General features: G+C 49.9%; 1 protein-coding gene across 1 annotated transcript; it reads left to right on the top strand.

Moving 5' to 3' along the window:
• Positions 1–1,643: 1,643 nt before the first annotated feature.
• Gfra4 (GDNF family receptor alpha 4) lies at positions 1,644–5,604 on the top strand. The gene is given in 7 exon segments (XM_036184300.1): positions 1,644–1,695; positions 3,130–3,550; positions 3,600–3,709; positions 3,796–3,930; positions 4,739–4,834; positions 4,899–4,972; positions 4,974–5,604. Coding segments are annotated over 7 exon segments (978 nt in total). The 3' UTR covers positions 5,064–5,604.
• Positions 5,605–17,596: the final 11,992 nt, after the last annotated feature.

Here is a 17,596-nt window from a genome sequence, read left to right as displayed (position 1 = left end):
AGTTTGCTATTCCTGACATTGAAGAGTTCAAGTCTTTGCTCTGTCACGTGGCGATAAGGATGCCGGAAACTGTGGGGGGAGGGGTTCTAGTATAGGGCACATCCCGACCCTCAGCCTTCGTGAGCTGGGAGGGCCTGGGAGGACCTCGTGGCTCTTGGAAGGTTAAGAAATGATGACACACGGGAGGTGGATGCCTGGTAAAGGAAGGAGCCCAGTCAGGCTGCACCTGCCAGGAAGCCCTTCCGGGGTTTTCTGCATCGAATGTAAAAAGGAAGCCAGGGTGAGAAAGTGAAAACATAACTTCAGGGAGTTGGTTCACGTCTGCTGTGTGGGTCCAGACTGAACTCAGGGTGTTAGGCTTGACGACAGGAGTCTACACAGTGAGCCATCTTACCACCTTGATTTTTTAGAACAAGATCTCAGTGTAGCCCAGGCTGGCCTCAAACTCCTGACCCTTCCTTCTTCCTCCACCTCCCCACGTGCTGCTCCCAAGTGCTAGGCTGACAAGCCTATCCCACTATGCCCGGTCTTGGAACAGAAAAAGGCCGTACATGGGAAAACTGGAGAATTTAAATGGCCTATAGTTTACGTCAGTGTTGCATCAGTATTAATTTCTGAGTGTTGATGCTCTTGCCGTGACCACATCAGAGAGCTGGGTTTAGAGTCTGTGTGTTGGGGTGGGCATCAACGTCTTTACAAGTTTTCTATAAGTGTAAAAACCAGTGAATGAAATGCTGACAATAAGATTGTAAAGAAAAAGAACAACTGAGTTCCTAAAACGAGGTCTCCCGAAGTAGCTGAGTGTTGCTGGGTGTGTAAGGGGGTGTGTGAGGCTTCCTGGGGAGATACAACACCAATGCCTATTCATCTCAGACAGGGGGTCTGACAGTAAGTCAAAGAAATGATTCTACCAAAGTCCGACTTGGCAAATATATGAGTTTGTGGGGGTGAATACTTAAAATACTATGAGAGAAGATGGACCACTTACAGGGCATGGGTGTCACCAAAACACCGACCCAAACATGGTGGTGACTTTGGAACCTGCAGCCCTAAAGCTCTCTGCATGGCTGGCAGGTAGCCCTGCCCGTCAGGGATGTGTTCTTCCCAGCTATTTGAGAAGGGGCACCGGCATCAAGGCTAGCCTTGGGAGGCGGTGGCCCAAGTGAACCCGAAGCTGGGGTTCAAAGCACTGTACAGCAGGGGCAGAGTGTCTGTCAGGGGTCCCTGGCCACAGAGCACAGGCCATGTTTGTGCATCCCTTCCAGAATTCCACCTTCTCCCTTAACCTCTCTCACGAAACCCCACCTTGTCCTCACACATTTCAGCTTTCCTGGACATGTGAGGTTTAATTCTCGTTTAATTTTGGGGTCTCACGAAGCTCCCCTCTGCCCCCCAGGAGGGATTGTTTCCACTAGGAGCCAAGCGCTTGTGTACAACAGGCAATCAATCTAGTGCTCTGGATCCACCTGCAGGTAGAGTCTGGGGGTGGGACAAAGTGAAGATCAGGGTGTGACTTCCTCTATAAAGGTTCCTCTCAGAAGCCTGGGCAAATCTGTCAGTCCAGATGCCAGGATGCCCGCTGCCCTCCAGCCTTAGGAGGTCCTAGGAGGGAAGCACCTGTCCAACTGGGGCTGCCAATCGTTATGGCCTGCTGCTTGGCATCTGCACTACTGCTGCTGCTGCTGCTGCTGCTGGGTGAGAGCCTGTCCCCCCCTGGTCTTGGCCCCTGCCCTCTCTGGCCCCCATCCTCAGGGACAAGGTGGGATTTCATGAGCGAGGTTAAGGGAAAAGGTGGAATTCTGGAAGGGATGCATGAACATGGCTTGTGCTCTGTGACCAGGGACCCCCGACAGACACTCTGCCCCTGCTGTACAATGCCTTGAACCCCAGCTTCAGGTTCAGCTGAGCCACCCTCTCCCGGGTCTAGCCTTGATACCTTTTCCTCTCCAGAACTTTCTTTTTCCTTTCCTCTCTCCCCTCCCAAATGTGGTCGTTGGAGCTCCTGCTCTGGAAAGTTTCATGATGATTCACCGTGACTCTTCTGTGCCTCATAGCTGACCTTGTACCTTCTGGGACTGCTTCTTCTCCAGCGGGTATCACGGGAAGGGGTTACTTTCTGAGGTGTGGTGTGGAGAATGGATACTGGTAAGCTTTAAGGCCGTGGAGACCTTAGAGCTGAGGTGTGCCCTGTTGAGTGGAGCGCATTTAAGGGTGATGGATGAGAGGCCAGGCTGGGCAGTTTTAGAGCCTGGGGTGCCAGCGAGGCCAGTCTGAGCAAGAGAATGGGAAAGGAAGGGCCATAAGCCTGAGTCTGGCGACTCCGGTCTTGGAAAGTGTTGAGCAGACAGCCCGAGTTGGCTGGATTTTGGTATGTCCAGTGGCAAGTTTGGACACAGCTGCCAGGTCTACCAATTTCTGATATGAAATATGAGGAGTCCGGCATCGCCCCCACCCCACCGCACCCCCAGTACGTTGTCACCTGTCGCTTACCTGTATCTTCACTGAAACTACTGATGAAGGCCCAGGTCTGTCTCAGGAAGAAGCCCTGCATACGGCTGCCAGCAGGTGTCTGTCAGAATCCACATCTGGCAGCCGAGGCCTGAGTGTGCTCTTCAACACACAGTAGAGCCCTTAAAGTGAATCCAGCGCCAGAACCCCCTTTTGCCAGTCCTGAACCAGAGTTCGGGTGGGGCAGGATAGGGTAGAGTCAGAAGCACGAAGAAGCACCTGACACAGGGGGCAGGAGGTACAGGTCAGGATAGGAGGAGGACCAGAAAGCTGTAGATTCCCCCAAGGGGTTTCCACGTGTCAGAGAAACCTCAGTGTGTCAAAAGGAGGACGAGGGGCGCTATTTCCAAAGTCTCCATTAGCCGGATCAGTCGCCCTCAGTGTCCTGACAGGTGGAGCTGGGGTGGATGGAAGGAGCCCAATGACCTCAGTGGAAGCATGTGGCCGTTCTGGAGATGGTGGCGGAGGCTGGACCTCAGATTCTGGGGAAAGGTCGGGCCCAGCCTCCCAGTGTTGCATCCACTCACAACCTGGGTGGCTATCCCTAGGACCTCACATGCCCCTTCCTGGGGGTGAAGTCCAATCAGCACCTATAGGTTCGGGCACTCCCAAATTCCGTAGTGCGGAATGGGGAGAACCAAGCAACGGACGACTGCAGCCTGCCGGGTCCCTCACCAGGGTCCGCGAGCTCCACGGGCGGGAATCGCTGCGTGGACGCGGCCGAGGCGTGCACAGCCGACGCGCAGTGCCAGCAGCTGCGCTCCGAGTACGTGGCGCGATGCCTGGGCCGCCCGGCGCCCGGGGGCTGGAGCGGCCCCGACGGCTGCGTGCGTTCCCGCTGCCGCCGCGCCCTGCGCCGCTTCTTCGCCCGCGGGCCGCCGGCGCTCACGCAGGCGCTGCTCTTCTGCCGGTGCGAGAGCCCCGCGTGCGCCGAGCGCCGGCGCCAAACCTTCGCTCCCGCCTGCGCGTTCGCGGGCCCCGGGCCGGCGCCGCCCTCCTGCCTGAAGGCCCTGGACCGCTGCGAGCGCGGCCGCCTGTGCAGGTGCGTGCGGGCCGGGCTGGGCCGCTCACCGCCGTCCGGGCGCGCGCAGGCCTCGTCTCCTTGCCTTCCAGGCCTCGTGCGCTCCCGCGCCCGGCTCCCGAGCCAGCTGCCCCGAGGAGCGGGGCCCGCGTTGTCTGCTCGCCTACGCGGGCCTCATAGGTAGGCCGGGCGGGCGGGCCCCCGAGCGGGCGGGCGGGGCGGGGCGAACTCGGGGAGCCCAGCACGCGCCCTGGGGTCCCCTGCAGGCACCGCAGTCACCCCCAACTACCTGGACAACGTGAGCGCGCGCGTCGCGCCCTGGTGCGGCTGTGGGGACAGCGGAAACCGGTTGGAAGAGTGTGAGGCCTTCCGCAAGCTCTTTACAAGGAACCCCTGCTTGGGTGAGGGTGCTTGGGTGAGGGTGCTTGGGTGAGGGTGCTTGGGTGAGGGTGCTTGGGTGAGGGGCTGGAGAGCCGAGAGCCACGGATGTCTAAGGCCCGGTCCAAGCCGCCTTGCCCGTGGGAACCCTTAAAATGTTCAGGTTGCCTTTATGTATTTATTTGGAGTGGGCGAGGGGCGGTGTGCACACGCCATATGGACGGAAGTCAGAGGACAACTTGTAAGAGTCTCTCCTTCCACCGTGTGGGTCCCCGGGATAGAACTAGGTTCTTCAGCTTGGGTGGCAAGTGCCGTTACCTGCTGAGCCATCTCGCTGGCTGATGTGAGCCCAGTTTTGATGGAAGGAAACTTGAGTAGCTGCTGTTCAGATCGCAGGAGAATTCTGGAGGTGTCAAGGACCTTTAGGGGCTGGAAGGGATGAGTTAAAACGTGCTGAGACTCCCACTCTGGCACCTGGGAGGAGGCTCTCTTCTTGACGTGCTCCTCACTCTTGCTGCCCTTCTTGCCTCAGCGTTCTGGGGGCCTGTTTGAAGCTGGTCTCTGCCACTTAGTAGCTGAGTGTTAAACTCTTATTAATCCTGATTGTGTTCGCCTGTAAAGTGGGGGTGGCATTTGTCACCCTCTCCTGTGAGGATGAAGACTAGCAGTGTGGGGGTCACTCGGCACAGCCATACGGTATTATGCACCTCCCACCTCAGGCCATGTCTTGCAGGTCCCAGGGAGTGTCTCAGTGTGTCCCCGGGGTGGGGGGACAGAACACCTTTCTGAGGCTCCCTGGCCAAACCTTCTCTGGATGTCCCCGCTCCATAGATGGTGCCATGCAAGCCTTTAACACCTTGTGGCCCTCAATTCTGCAGGACTGGCTGAACCCCTACCAGAACACTGGGCATCATTTCCCACAGGTAGGTGTGGGGAGAGGATGGGGAGTTGGCAGCTTCTGCACTATTCCCTTCTACACTCTGCTTACCAGGCAGGTCAAGGTGGGGACATGAGTGGCTTGAGAGGAGATGGAGGCAGAAGCAGCCCCCATTTTGTCCTCATCCCCTCCCTAGGTGTCCTTGATGTCCATACTCACTGCCTTGGCTCTCCAGGCCCTGCTCTGATTAGGAAGGCGCACCATGGACAACACAGCTGACCGCCATGTCTCCTACTGCTCACTGGAATGAAATTTCCTTGCCCTCAGGTCTCATACACCTGTGTGCCTGTCCCCTGGGGTTGAGGGCTGGAGGCTACTGTCCGACTCTAAAGCCTCTGGTTCCTGTCAGTGGTTGTCTTGGCTATTTGCTTCTCCATCCTTGAGATGGTCACCTGTAGATGAGGCCTCACTGGACCCCCAGCGCTTATAGAGCATGGCAGAGACTACCGCCGCTCCTAGAATTTGGAACTGCCCTCTTCCGAGCAGACAGGCACTAAGGAGATCACATGGACAGACCGACAGGCAAGACTCCTTCCAGTTAGCACTGTAACCTAAATACCCGCCCAGTCAGCCATTACTCACCATCAAGCCCTACCTGTGCCCCGGGACTAGCAATGGCATCGCTTGCCACCTATGACAAGCTGCTGTGTGGGCATTAAAGAGATTCAGGCCCCTCCTACTTGGCATCCCACTGGCTGCACAGCCTCGCCCCCTGTGGTTTCCCTGGCACAGCAGCTCAATAAACCCATGTGCACTGAGACCAACCTTGTTTTTTTGTCATCTGTCCTGGAAACGTGGAGACCTGTGTGGCCTCAGCTGTCCCCAGAACTACTCTTGAGTCTGAATACCTGAGAATAATATACCTGTTTCTGGAACAGCAGCTACCAACTGAGACTGAGTGCAGGTATTGCAACTCCTTTGCAAATTCAAAGCTGGTGATTGCCCCTGGCCTTTCGGCAGGCCTCTCCTGACCTGTAGACAGGTCAGACTGGGTTGAGCCAATGGCTGAGCAAACTTGGTTTCAGATACATCTGTCTCCAGTGTTCAAAGAATCTGGAGACCGCTAGTCTTCACATAGCTGCTCAGTAGCAAGGAATGGCCCCGCTGAGGGTCGGCTTGGCTGTCTGCATGCCTGAGCTTCATGCTCTCCTAGCATCTCAGCGGAGAAAAGGCATTGTTCCTTCCCAGTATTTGTGAGTGATGCTCTGATGGCCCAGTGTGGCTCTGGGCCTTTTCCTGAGGAAAGTCACAGCCAGCAGCAGGTCACCTGGTGTGAGAGGGATGGTTTCCCAAAGAAGGAGTCAGGAAAGAGAGCGAAGCTGTGTCCAAACTCTGCTCATTTCATAAAAAGGAGAGACTATCCTTCCCCACCTGCATGGAAGGGGACACCTGCATAGTGTGGGTGGGGTAGGCAGGCTGTGCTGGGGCCAGGGAGTCATGAAAGCACCACTCTGCCCTGCTTCCTACAACCACAAGGAGGCTCCGGCACAGAGTGGGATGCCTGCTAGATGACTTCTTGTGCCAGTGTGCTCAACTCCGCTGCTTGTTTGACATTTTAGAATAGAGTGTAGACATCAAGTTTTTATTTTATGTGTATGCCTGAGTGTACATATGTGCACCAAGTGCATGCAGGTGCCCATGGAGACCAGGAGAGGGCATTAGATTATCTGGAACCACAGTTCCAAGAGGCTGTGACATACTTGGTGTGGGTGCTGGGAATTGAACCCAGGTCCTCTGCAATGCTCTTAGCCACTGAGACATCTGTAGGCATTTCTAAAAAATGGGAATGAGGCTGGGTGGAAGGTAGTGCAGGCCTTTAATCCTAGCACTGGGGAGGCAAAGGCAGGCAGATTTCTGAGTCTGAGGCCAGCCTCATTTACAGAAGACAGCCAGAGCTAGCTACACAGAGAAACCCTGTCTCCATTGCCCCACCCCCACCCCCAACTGAACTGGGAATGATTCTAAATAAAAATACAGTTCTGGATAGAAAATGTAGACATAAGCCTTCCAAACTAGTAGGAAGATGAAATGAAAATAGCGAAGTTCCACAGCTGCTGGTGGACCCTGTCCTAAGGCCAAGCACCTGCAAAGCCCCACACTAGGGCTAAAGAGTCCATTTGTATAGTAAAGGAGGAGGGTCACCCAGCAGGCCCTAAACACAATCTGTGCCTCCTTTATAGAATCAGTGCAGAGGGAGGTAGTTCAAGGGCAGGCAGACATTGGAGGGACACAGCCTTAGGTGAGGGACGTGATGCCCAGAGCCTGGATCTCAAGAGCTTCCAGAGGGGTTCGACTCTGCCAGAACAAACTCTTTTAAAAAGCTACCAAGACTGGTAAGTGTTACAGAAGTCCCAGGAAACTCATAGAGCTGCTTGTTTGCTTGTGTGGTTTCTTTTACTTTTACCAAAAAAGGTCCTGGCTTATGTGGGGTGCTGTTTGGCAAGGTGCCTTTAGGCTGAGTCCAGCTTTATCCTCCCCATGTCCCTCTGTTACAACGGAGTGTTATCCTCCACATCCTGCCAGGAAGCTCTTCTGTGTACACACTGTAGGACTGTGGTCCTGGCCCTGTGCCTGGGTCTCTGTTACCTGTTGCCAGCATTGATTTGGCAGCTGGCAGGTGGCGCAGGTGATGCTGAGCCAGAAAGGCAGGTGCTAGAAGCATCCATGGATTTATTGGTGGCAACTTCACGGCTCATGTATGCTCCTTTGGCTTGGGGCCCAGCAACCAGGTGCAAAGTTGATGTGGAAACCACTTACTGCCTCCCCCTCCCCCCACTCTCCCTAAATAAGTCATTAAACCAGCTCACTTTTGCAGGAAGTGTGGACTCTGGCCAATGAACCTGATGGGGACAGAAATCTACAGAAGGAGGGGAGGGGGGGCTAGTGACAAGAGAAGCATAGATATTCACAACTCTCAGAAACGGGACTGACCACCGGACCCTGAGCAAGCCTGAGCTCCATAATGATTGACAGCCTTTGTTCCCTGCCCCTCCTCATATATAATCTGCCAGCTGGTAATGAGATACAGGACAGATCTCTAGATGTTAATCTGCTGTCTTTCAGATTGCTAGCTCTGAGTAAGTTCCTAATTCTGCCTGCTGGTGTTTGTAAGTGGAGAAATTCTGAACCAAATTCTGTTGATAAAATTCTAGAAAGCTAGGACAATAGCAGCAAAGATTCTGGGGTGGTTCCTGACAGAGCAGCGACTTTTTCAGTGAACCTGGCATGCCTAGCAGAGGTGACAGGGGCATGGCCCCCACCTTGTGGGGCTGCGGACTTATTTAGGCCCAGGTTCTCTACTAGGTCTACATGGTAGGATAAAAGGTCCAAGTCTACTTCCAGTTGGAAAACCCACCAAACCCCACCAATCCCTGAGCCCGAAAACCCACCAATCTCTGGGCTGGGCTTGAAATCTCACCAATCCCTACCCTGGAATCTCTACCCTGGCAAACTTCTCCCCTCTTGCCCCTAAGAAATCCAGTTCAGTTTCCTGCTGCTTCTCACCCAAGCAGAGGTCGCTGCTCTGTGTCTTTCCCAATACATTTCTTGTGTGAGTTCTGACTGCCCAGATACCTTTCCCTTCAGAGCCGTAACACTTGCTTTGGGGAAGCCTTCCCCTCAGAGGTGCAACACCTCCACTGGGGAAGCCTTTCCTCTCAGAGCTGCAACACCCCTCCATTAGGGAAATTTACCTCCGCCATAGCTGTAACACTTACACACATCCCCTCACATGCCAGGTGTTAAGATCATTGGTGATCTTAGTGTTCAGGAGGTAAGGCAAAAAAATTATGAGTTTGAGGCAGACTGTGTAGTGAGATCTTTTCTCAAAATGCCAAAATAATGAACTGAATGAGTTCCCAGACCAAGGAAGTATGTAGAGAAAAATTAAGATGATAAAATACAAAACTCAAAGGGCAGGAATTGAGGAACCTAGAAAGCTTAATTGACAGGTGCTGGGGTGCGTTGTAGCAGTTTCCTCTGAAGTGAAACTCTTCCAGCTTGGAGGCAAATTTCTCAAGACATAGGATGTAAAAGAACTCAAAGCAACAGGATATTTAAGGACAAGATGTTTACAAAGAGGTGAGACTCTCTATCCTGTGAGGAAGCTTGTAAAGTAAACTTAAAATAGCTTCAGGAAGTCCCTGAAACTGACCAGATTTACTAGGCTCCCTTCTTTCTGAAGACTATATAAGCAGTAAAGACTGTTGAGTCGCTGTCAGGCAAGCCCAGCTGCAAAGACAGGGCCCCTCCCAGACAAGCTCAACTGCTTGGAAAAGGCTCAAGCTGAGTCTAGAAGCAGAGACCAGCCAAGCATCCTGGAAGAGACAAAAACTGCACCAGCTGCTCAGACCAGCCAGGAAAGGTCCATCCTCAGCTGTGCAGCTCTTCAGCCCATTTCGTACTAGCCATAGAGAGACTCGCCTACTACTCACTTGGCATGCTCATCTCCAAGATTTCCACATACCTGTCCCCTCCATGAAGCTGCCTCCTCAGTTGTCACATGGCCTGAATAGTCTTTCCCAGCCTCACCAGAAATGTTCCCTTCCTTTCCCTTCCCCTCCCAGGGCCTTGTGTATGCTGGACGAGCGCTTACCCGCTGACCTACGCTTTCTGTACTTGTGTCTACCAGAGTGCTCGTGGCTCTTTCTTGACAGCCTTCGTGCATGCCTTTGCTTCCCTTTCCACAACTTTTTTCAAGATTATAAGTTTCAAGTGGGAAGTCATGCTCTCCAACTGATTCTTACCATGAGGTCCAGTCACAACTGTCTTTGCTGCTTATAGCACTTCCTGTTTGGAGACTAGAAGCCGAGATTTTCCTACACAGTAAGCCCCTAGATTTCAGGACTTTCCACCCATCTTTACTTTCTGCTTATAAACTCACTGGTTTTAAATTTTAGTTTCTCCACTAAAAGATACTTTCTTTTAAAATTATGTGTGGATTTGTGTGTCTGTGCATGTGTGTGCAGATATCCTGGGAGGCCAGAAGGTGGCTTAGGATCCTCTGAGCTAGAGTAACAGGCAATTGTGAGCTGCCTAATAAGGCTGCTATGAACCAGGCCTGGGTCCTCTGGAAGAACAGCAAGTGCTCTTCGCTCCTGAACCATCTCTCTACCTCCTTCTTTTCAAGATAAGGTCCCACTCTGTTGCTGAGATTGGCCTTAAACTCATTATGTAACCCAAGATGATCTCAAACTATGGAGAATCTTCCTGCCTCGGTCTCCAAAATGCTGGGATTGGGGCCAGAGAAATGGCACAGCAGTCAAAAGCTCTACTACTCTTGCAGAGAAACTGGGTTTCTCTTCAGGATTCTGTAGGCACTGCACACACATGGTGCAATACATACATGTAAACACTAATGTACACAAAATAAAAACTAACCTTTAAAAATGAAGTTGTAGGATTCTTGGCATGAACTGCTATACCTGGCTGAGAACCCAACTCACGGTGACCTGCTCAAGGCAACACAGTGCACAGACCTGTAATCCCAAAACTTGGGAGGTGGAAACAGGAGGATCAAAGGTCAAGGCTATTCTTGGTTACAAAGCAAAACTGAGGCTAGCCTGGACTACATGAGGTCCTGTCAGTGCTGGAGAGATTGGCTCAGTGGTTAGGAGTACTGACTGCTCTTTCGGTCTCCAGCACCCAAGTAGTGACTAACAACCATCTGTAACTTCAGTTCCAGAGATCAGCCTGCTTCCTCTGGCCTCTGTGGGCACTGCACACATGTGTGTAGACATCATGTGGGCAAAATACCCATAAACATAAAACAAAAACTGACATTTAAAGAATCAAGTAGTTATCTCCAGCTTTTCTCCCCTTAGCTCAGGGGTTCTCAATTTTCCTAATGTCGCTACCCTTTAATACAGTTCCTTGTGTTGTGACCCCCAGCCATAAAATTATTTTGTTGATACTTCATAACTAATTTTGCTACTGTTATAATTGTAATGTTGATATTTGATATGTGAGCCCTAAAGGGGTCACAACCCACAAATTGAGAATTACTTCTCTATTTAAAAATTGGTGGTTTGCTTTCCAAGTTATTAACCAAACAACCTCCCACCTGACAGGACCTCACAGCTGCCTGCCATCTAGCCATGAAACCAATGCCAAATGGTTCAGCTTAATAACAGGTGCATGTTTTTTTTTAACCGTAGATTTGGAAAATAAAGTTCTCTTGTCAGTTTGCCTCTCACTGATACAAAGTTGTAATGACTGTCCTCGGAGCCAAGCAGCTGCCAAAGTGGGGCATGTTCAGCATGTCCCCTTGCAAAAGATCATCCCATCTGGGCTTGTTGACAACTTACACCCAGCACAGAGAGGTGGAGTAGGGCCTGAGATTCTCCCCTGAGTATCTTCTTCCCTGAGTATCCCTACTGTAGTGGTCTGAAAGGAAATGGTCCCCAGAGGGAGTGGCACTACTAGGAGGTGTGGCCTTGTTGGAGAAAGTGTGTCACTGTGGAATGGGCTTTGAACTCTCATACGTGCTCAAGCCACACCTAGGGTCTCCGAACACTTCCTGTTGCCTGCTAGTCAAGATGTAAGAATTCTCAGCACCTTCTCCAGCACCATACTCCAGCTGCCGTGCCCCCACCATGACGATAATGGACTAAACCTCTGAAACTGTAAGCCCCTATCTCAGTTAAAGCTTTGCTTTACAAGAACTGCCATGGTCACGGTGTTTTTTCACAGCAATAGAAACCCTAAGACACTTTACACCTGTTGTATAGAACTCTGCCTTAACTGCATGTGGCCTGGCGGAGGGGCTGTTACACACACACACACACACACACACACACACACACACACACACACACGTATGCGTGCATATGTATGTATTTGTGTATAATCAATCCGTCTGTCTGTCTATCTGCCAAGGAAAACTAGAGTGGGAGCTCCATCTGCGTGGCTGTGGTGTAGCCCTCATCCCTCATCCCTGCTGGATAAGGCTTTTTCAGGTGTGAGTTGTTAAGGGGAGGAACACCCACACTTCGGCAAGTAACCCTTCACCTATGTTTTGTAAGGAAACACAATAAATTCATTGGCTTCCTAGTGAACTTAAGTGGACTAATTCCTCGTTTTTTTTGGTTGGGATCTTTGAAGGGACAGGCATTGTTTACATTTTCTCCCTGAGAACGAATTTTAGCAACAACAACAACAAAAACCCAAAATACCTCTTGCTGATCAGGTAGTTTGCATGCTAGTGGTGGCTCAAGGACCCATGTTCCTTCCAACACTTTAAACCATGAACTCCAGGGAAGGTCCCAAATGAAAACATTTAATGTGTGAAAGTTGGGTGTCAGCACTTTCCCAACATCTAATCAGCTCTAGCTCAGTGTGGACCCGACCTGATCTTCAGAGTCTTCACAGCATTGTCTCTGCTGGGTTCTGTTCTTTGTGACAGGCTCTTACCATGTAGCCCAGGCTGGCCCTGAGCCAGCAGCAGTCCTCTGCCTCAGTCTGCCAAGTTGTTGGTCCACTAGGTGATTACCCTGTTGGTGGCTTCCAAGTTCCTCAAGCTGGTTGCTGCCACATGCCTCCTGAGGTGCCCACCCCTCCCCAAGCACCCTGGCTATTGCACTCTGGTTTTACCCTCCCTTATGAGTGACCACCCATTGTTTGCTCCCATTTCCAATGACCTCATTCTGCAGCTGTTAGCACTGGGAGTATGTACTGTGTGCTAGAGTACTAAGATGTACGACTTTTACCCAAATAAAGTGAAGCTGGGCACTCAGGAGACCTTCAGACAAGGCTTTGAAAATGGAAATAAGCTTACAAAAAGGCCAAGATCAAGCATAGACAGCGGCCAGAGGATGGCATCCATGTACTAGGGCTGGAGCCTGGAGGAAGTCTACCCACTAGACCTTGGGGTAGCTATAATCAAGCTGGGAATGAGGCAAGATAGAGACAGAGGGATTATGGGGAATGGGCAGTGAAAGGAACCTTATCCTGGAGTCTAAACTCCCTCACCAGCTGAAAAAGCAGAATTCAAGGTAAATTAAAAATACTTGTTGTAGAAGTTACTGACACAGTTAATTTTTCCTCTCTCATACATATTTTTGTGTTACAGTAACAGTACGGCTTAAGGTCTAAATGGGTATGATTTAGGGTCTCTTGTGAGATATTCCTTTACACTGTGTAGAGATGTGTCACTGTGACTGGTTTAATAAAAACCTACATGGTCAATAGCTACGCAGGAGGGACAGCAGGGACCTGTGGACAGAGAGAGCTCGGAAAGAGAGGCTGGGCTGAGAGCCAGCAGGGGAAGCAGGATGGGCAGTAAAGGTAACAGAGCCATGTAAGAGTGTAGATTAAAAGATGTGGGCTGAGCTTTATTTCCAGGTTCTACAAGGAGAGAACTGGTTCCCAAAAGTTGTCCTCTGACCTCCACTGTGTGCTGTGACACATGCATCCCTCCCCTCAACAAGTAAATATGCAGTATTTAAAAATGTCCGGGGTGGTGAGATGGCTCATCAGGTAAAGGTGCCTGCCACCAAGGTTGAAGACATGAGCTTGTTTTTCAAGCCCCAGAAGGAGGACCATTTCCATAAGTTGTCCTTTGTCCTCCACCGGCATGCTCTGCCATGTACATGCTCACCACTTAAGGCACAGTCACAAATAAATGTTAAAACAAATCTTTATATCCCTTCCTAAACTCTGCTTCATAAACTCTTGAGTTGCAGTCCCTAATCTCTGGGAGCCCCTCAGGCTGCTGAGGGTGGGAAGTACAGTTGTCTCTGTCCCCTCACTGCTAATATAAGAATATAGTGTAAATACAGAATATGACAAAATCAGCATTAGCATTAAACATTCAGAACAAAAGCCACATTTTTTTTTTACCAGATCTACTTTTATTTCAGAAGGAGTTTTGTATTATAGTATTTACTTTTGTTTATATACAAGTGCTTCACATTTGCATTTAAAATGCAGACCCCCCCCCTTAATTCTCGTTCCTGATTAAATTAGCTGTTATTTTACAATACAAAAAATACCAAAAATTGCAGTCCTAAATGTATGTATAACACCAACAATCCCAGCAATTAAATAGTTTACAATACTTACTCCATATTTACACAAGTGCAACAGATGCTAAATTACACATATTAACAAACTAAGCTTGGATCAAAACAAACAATGAACTGCAAATAACCGTAAAACAGTTCTAGAGGCCGAATTAGTTCAGCAGGCTTTACTAGTGTTTTGTGCAGAGTCCCGGTCAGAGAGCTGCTTCTGGTTGTTCTTTGCCTTCAGGAGAGAAGGTGCCAGTTTCTCTGCACTTGGGAGGGCACCCCGAGGGCTCCCTGCAGGCAGGTGCCTAGCTCCAGAGGCTCCAGGCAGCCAGAGGCCATGCTGACATCTCATTCCAAAGCTGTGCTGGGCTCCCCTGGGGTGACAGCTGTGTCCAGAGAGCTGCATTTTCACCCCAGTCACCGCCCTAATGTTAGCTTAGCTTAGAAGTGTTTAGTAAATATTTGTTCAATTAAAGCACACCAAGGATCAAAGGTGTTCATAAAAACAGCACCATCCCCCAAGGAAGTGAATCACTCCCTCACTCTGTACACTCCATTGCGTTGACGGAGGATGGGCATCGGCAGGCTGTGGCATCTCCTATCCAGGGTGTTCTGTTCTTGTTTGTCCAGTTCCCTAATGAGATCCCATCTTACACTTCCAGCCTTCCAGATGTTCTGGCATTTTCCTCTTGCTGACAGTCTTCTTACAGATTAGCTCAGCAGGCAATGGGCTGCTTTCTCGCCACCTCTCCTGGACCTTTTAAACCCGTCTCCAGACTGTGTAGGGAGACCAGGAGGGGACAGGAGGCTGAGGTGTAGGGAAATGGTGCTATTCATTAACAAATGAGCCCTCCCACCCCCCAGTTTTCAGTATAAAAAGAACATGGTTCTCAGAAATGTCATTAAAATTTTAGACAAAGCTACAACAGAATGCGGCCTAGAGAGCCCCTTTGCAAGGTCTGATGTTCACAGGTAACAGTCTTTGACTTTATAGAGAGTAAGAGAACACCTCAGGACCAGACTGGTCACCCCACAGAGATGCCAGAAGTCACAAGGAGCATTGGAAATGCACAACAGTGATGAACACTTGCTTCCCGAGGCCTCATGTGTACTGCCGTGTAAACAGACTCACTGCCTGGCTCTTCATGGGTTTGTTCGTTTGCTTTGAGACAGGCTCTCGCTGTGTAGCCCAGGCTCTTCTGGAATACTTTATTTTTGTCTTATGTGTACTGGGTGTTTTGCCTGCATGTTTGCTGTGCACCACATGCATGCAGCACCCGAGGAGGCCAGAAGAGGGAGTCAGATCATATGGAATTGGAGTTACAGTTAGTTGTGAGCCACTATGTAGGTGTTGGGAACTGAACCAGTGTCCTCTGCAAGAGCAGCCAGTACTCTTAACCACTGAGCCGTCTCTCCAGCCCCCATTTTTTAATTCTTGATTTTCCTGCCTCTACCTTCTAAATGCTAGGATCACAGCTGCGAGTCACCATGCTTGCTCTCTTCCTGGGTGTTCTGAGAGCTGAATCATTAGTTACCTAATGGGCACAAGGCTACTGAACACACCAGCATGGTGGTACAATGTGTGGCCTTATCAACAGATCAGAGCCTGGTAAGATGACTTCTCAGAGCTTGGATACCCAGTATATGGCACAGAAACAGATTAGGTGAAACTCAGATGTTAATGTTTAATAAAAATACATTATGATACTTTTCTGTTTTATGTACACCCTGAATGTCTCAACATTCTGGACACTACTGTATAGTTATATACAAGTGCAAGGTCAGTGTCTTCATGACGGTTTATATACATGCTCTCTCATGACACACAGTTACTGGGTTACAACCCCATCCCTCTTGGTAACTGGCTCTGAGCTGAGCTCATCTTCCCTGCCATTCCCTTCTGCTTCAAGCCTGAAGGGAGCTGTTGGCTACAAAGGAGATGCAGGTGAAGATGGCTGTTTCTCCATTACTGGAGCAGAATTAAATGCCATTTGCTTCTTCCTTTTCAAAGAATAAACAATATCTCTAAGGGGGAAAAAACATAAGCAGGTACATGGGTGCCACGGTACATATTATTTCAAGGTGTGGGACTAACATAGAAGCAACTTCTTTGGCCAAAGAAATTTGGTCCTTTGAGCAAAGCAGGGGAAATTTCCTTGTAGGACAACCCCCAGTGGGACTTCCCGCTTTCTTTCTTTCTTCCTTTCCTTTCCTTTCCTTTCCTCTCCTTTTTCTTTTCTTTTCTTTCTTTCTTTCTTTCTTTCTTTCCTTCCTTCCTTCCTTCCTTCCTTCCTTCCTTCCTTCCTTCCTTCCTTCCTTTTTTTTTTTTGGCCAAAATTCCCTAGGGTCATTGTGGAGACTAAGGGCTCAGCCACTGCAGATGCTTATAGGTGCTGGGTTTTGTAGGGATGTGGGGCGCTCCTAACCACATAGGGAATGAGATTAGGATCTTTTCTGGAACTTTCTGTCCTTTAATAATTATGTGAAAAAACAGTGTGAGTCTTACAGCAGTGTCTTGTGCATCCATGTTTTATGATTCAGCTTGGAAATATCTCTCCAGCAGTGTCTTGGTGGGAATGGGGTTAGTGCTGGCCTTAGAGAAACACCCCCGCTCTCAGCACTACATTTAAAGGTGAAATGCTGCAGCTTTTGTTCTTTTGAGTGTTAACTTCTCCAAATTCATAAATTTGAGCATTGTTGCCTAGAGGTCTATTCTAGTTAGGTAATAGCAGAATCACAGGGTATGTAGCAGAAGAAAGGTGTGAGGCTGCTGCATAATGCTGGAATACTGAGCACCATAAGTGGGGAAATGCAATGTCCAGGCCGGATCCTGGGGCACAGAGTAGAGGACTATTCACCCCTCATTTGTGGTATTTTCTGTTTGGAAGAGGGTCTTGTCCTTCCCCTTCTCCCCATGTGCTTTTCACCCTCTTTATCATTCACTTCCTCCACACAGCCACCAGATGGGTCTGAGAGAAGGCTGGGCCAATCCCTACTTGGGAGAAAGAGAACCAGCCCCCTTTCAGGTTCTGAGCAGATGCTGCCCCAATGCAAGGCGTCACCCCTCTTCTAGTGTTTACTCCATCAACCTGTGGATAACCCACAGGCTCAGAGGGAGGGGCTGCAGGAAGACAGAGCCAAGTGTCCCACACTCAGTGCTCTTTTCTGCTCAAAGAGGCACATGACATGAGTGAGTGCATTCTGTGGTGCCTGGCAGAAGGAACCCAGGGCTGACCAAGCATTAGGCTGGGTGGCTGGAGGGTCACTCAGTCCTATTGCTAGTCTCTATTAAATGTTTCTTGGGATGAGACTCCTTTGCTGGCTGCAAATTAGACTTTAGAAAAAGAACAAATCGCAATGGTAGTCACTTAAATTTTACAAGAATGTAGGAATATAATCATGTAAAAACTTAGGTTTACCAACTTTCCAACTGCTAGATCTATTTAAAGTCTAGGCACTTAGTGTGTGTGTATGTTTGTGTGCGCGTGTATATGTGTGTGTGTGCACATGTGCTAGAGAGTGAGAGGAAGAGAAGGAAAGAATGAATTAAAATTAATCAAGTTGCTATAGAGAGTTATCTATCACATTTGTTTATATTCTAACACAATTGACCTTAACATTTAAAATAGCCCCCTTTGCTGGGCCTGATGGTGCACGTCTTTAATCCCAGCACTTGTGAGGCAGAGGCAGGCGGATCTCTATGAATTCAGTCCAGCCTGATCTACATAGTGAGTTCCAGGCCAG

The sequence above is a fragment of the Onychomys torridus genome, chromosome 4 (assembly GCF_903995425.1).
Source record: "Onychomys torridus chromosome 4, mOncTor1.1, whole genome shotgun sequence".
In the NCBI taxonomy this organism is placed as follows: Eukaryota; Metazoa; Chordata; class Mammalia; order Rodentia; family Cricetidae; genus Onychomys; species Onychomys torridus.
This window is presented reverse-complemented; position numbering and strand designations above follow the sequence as displayed.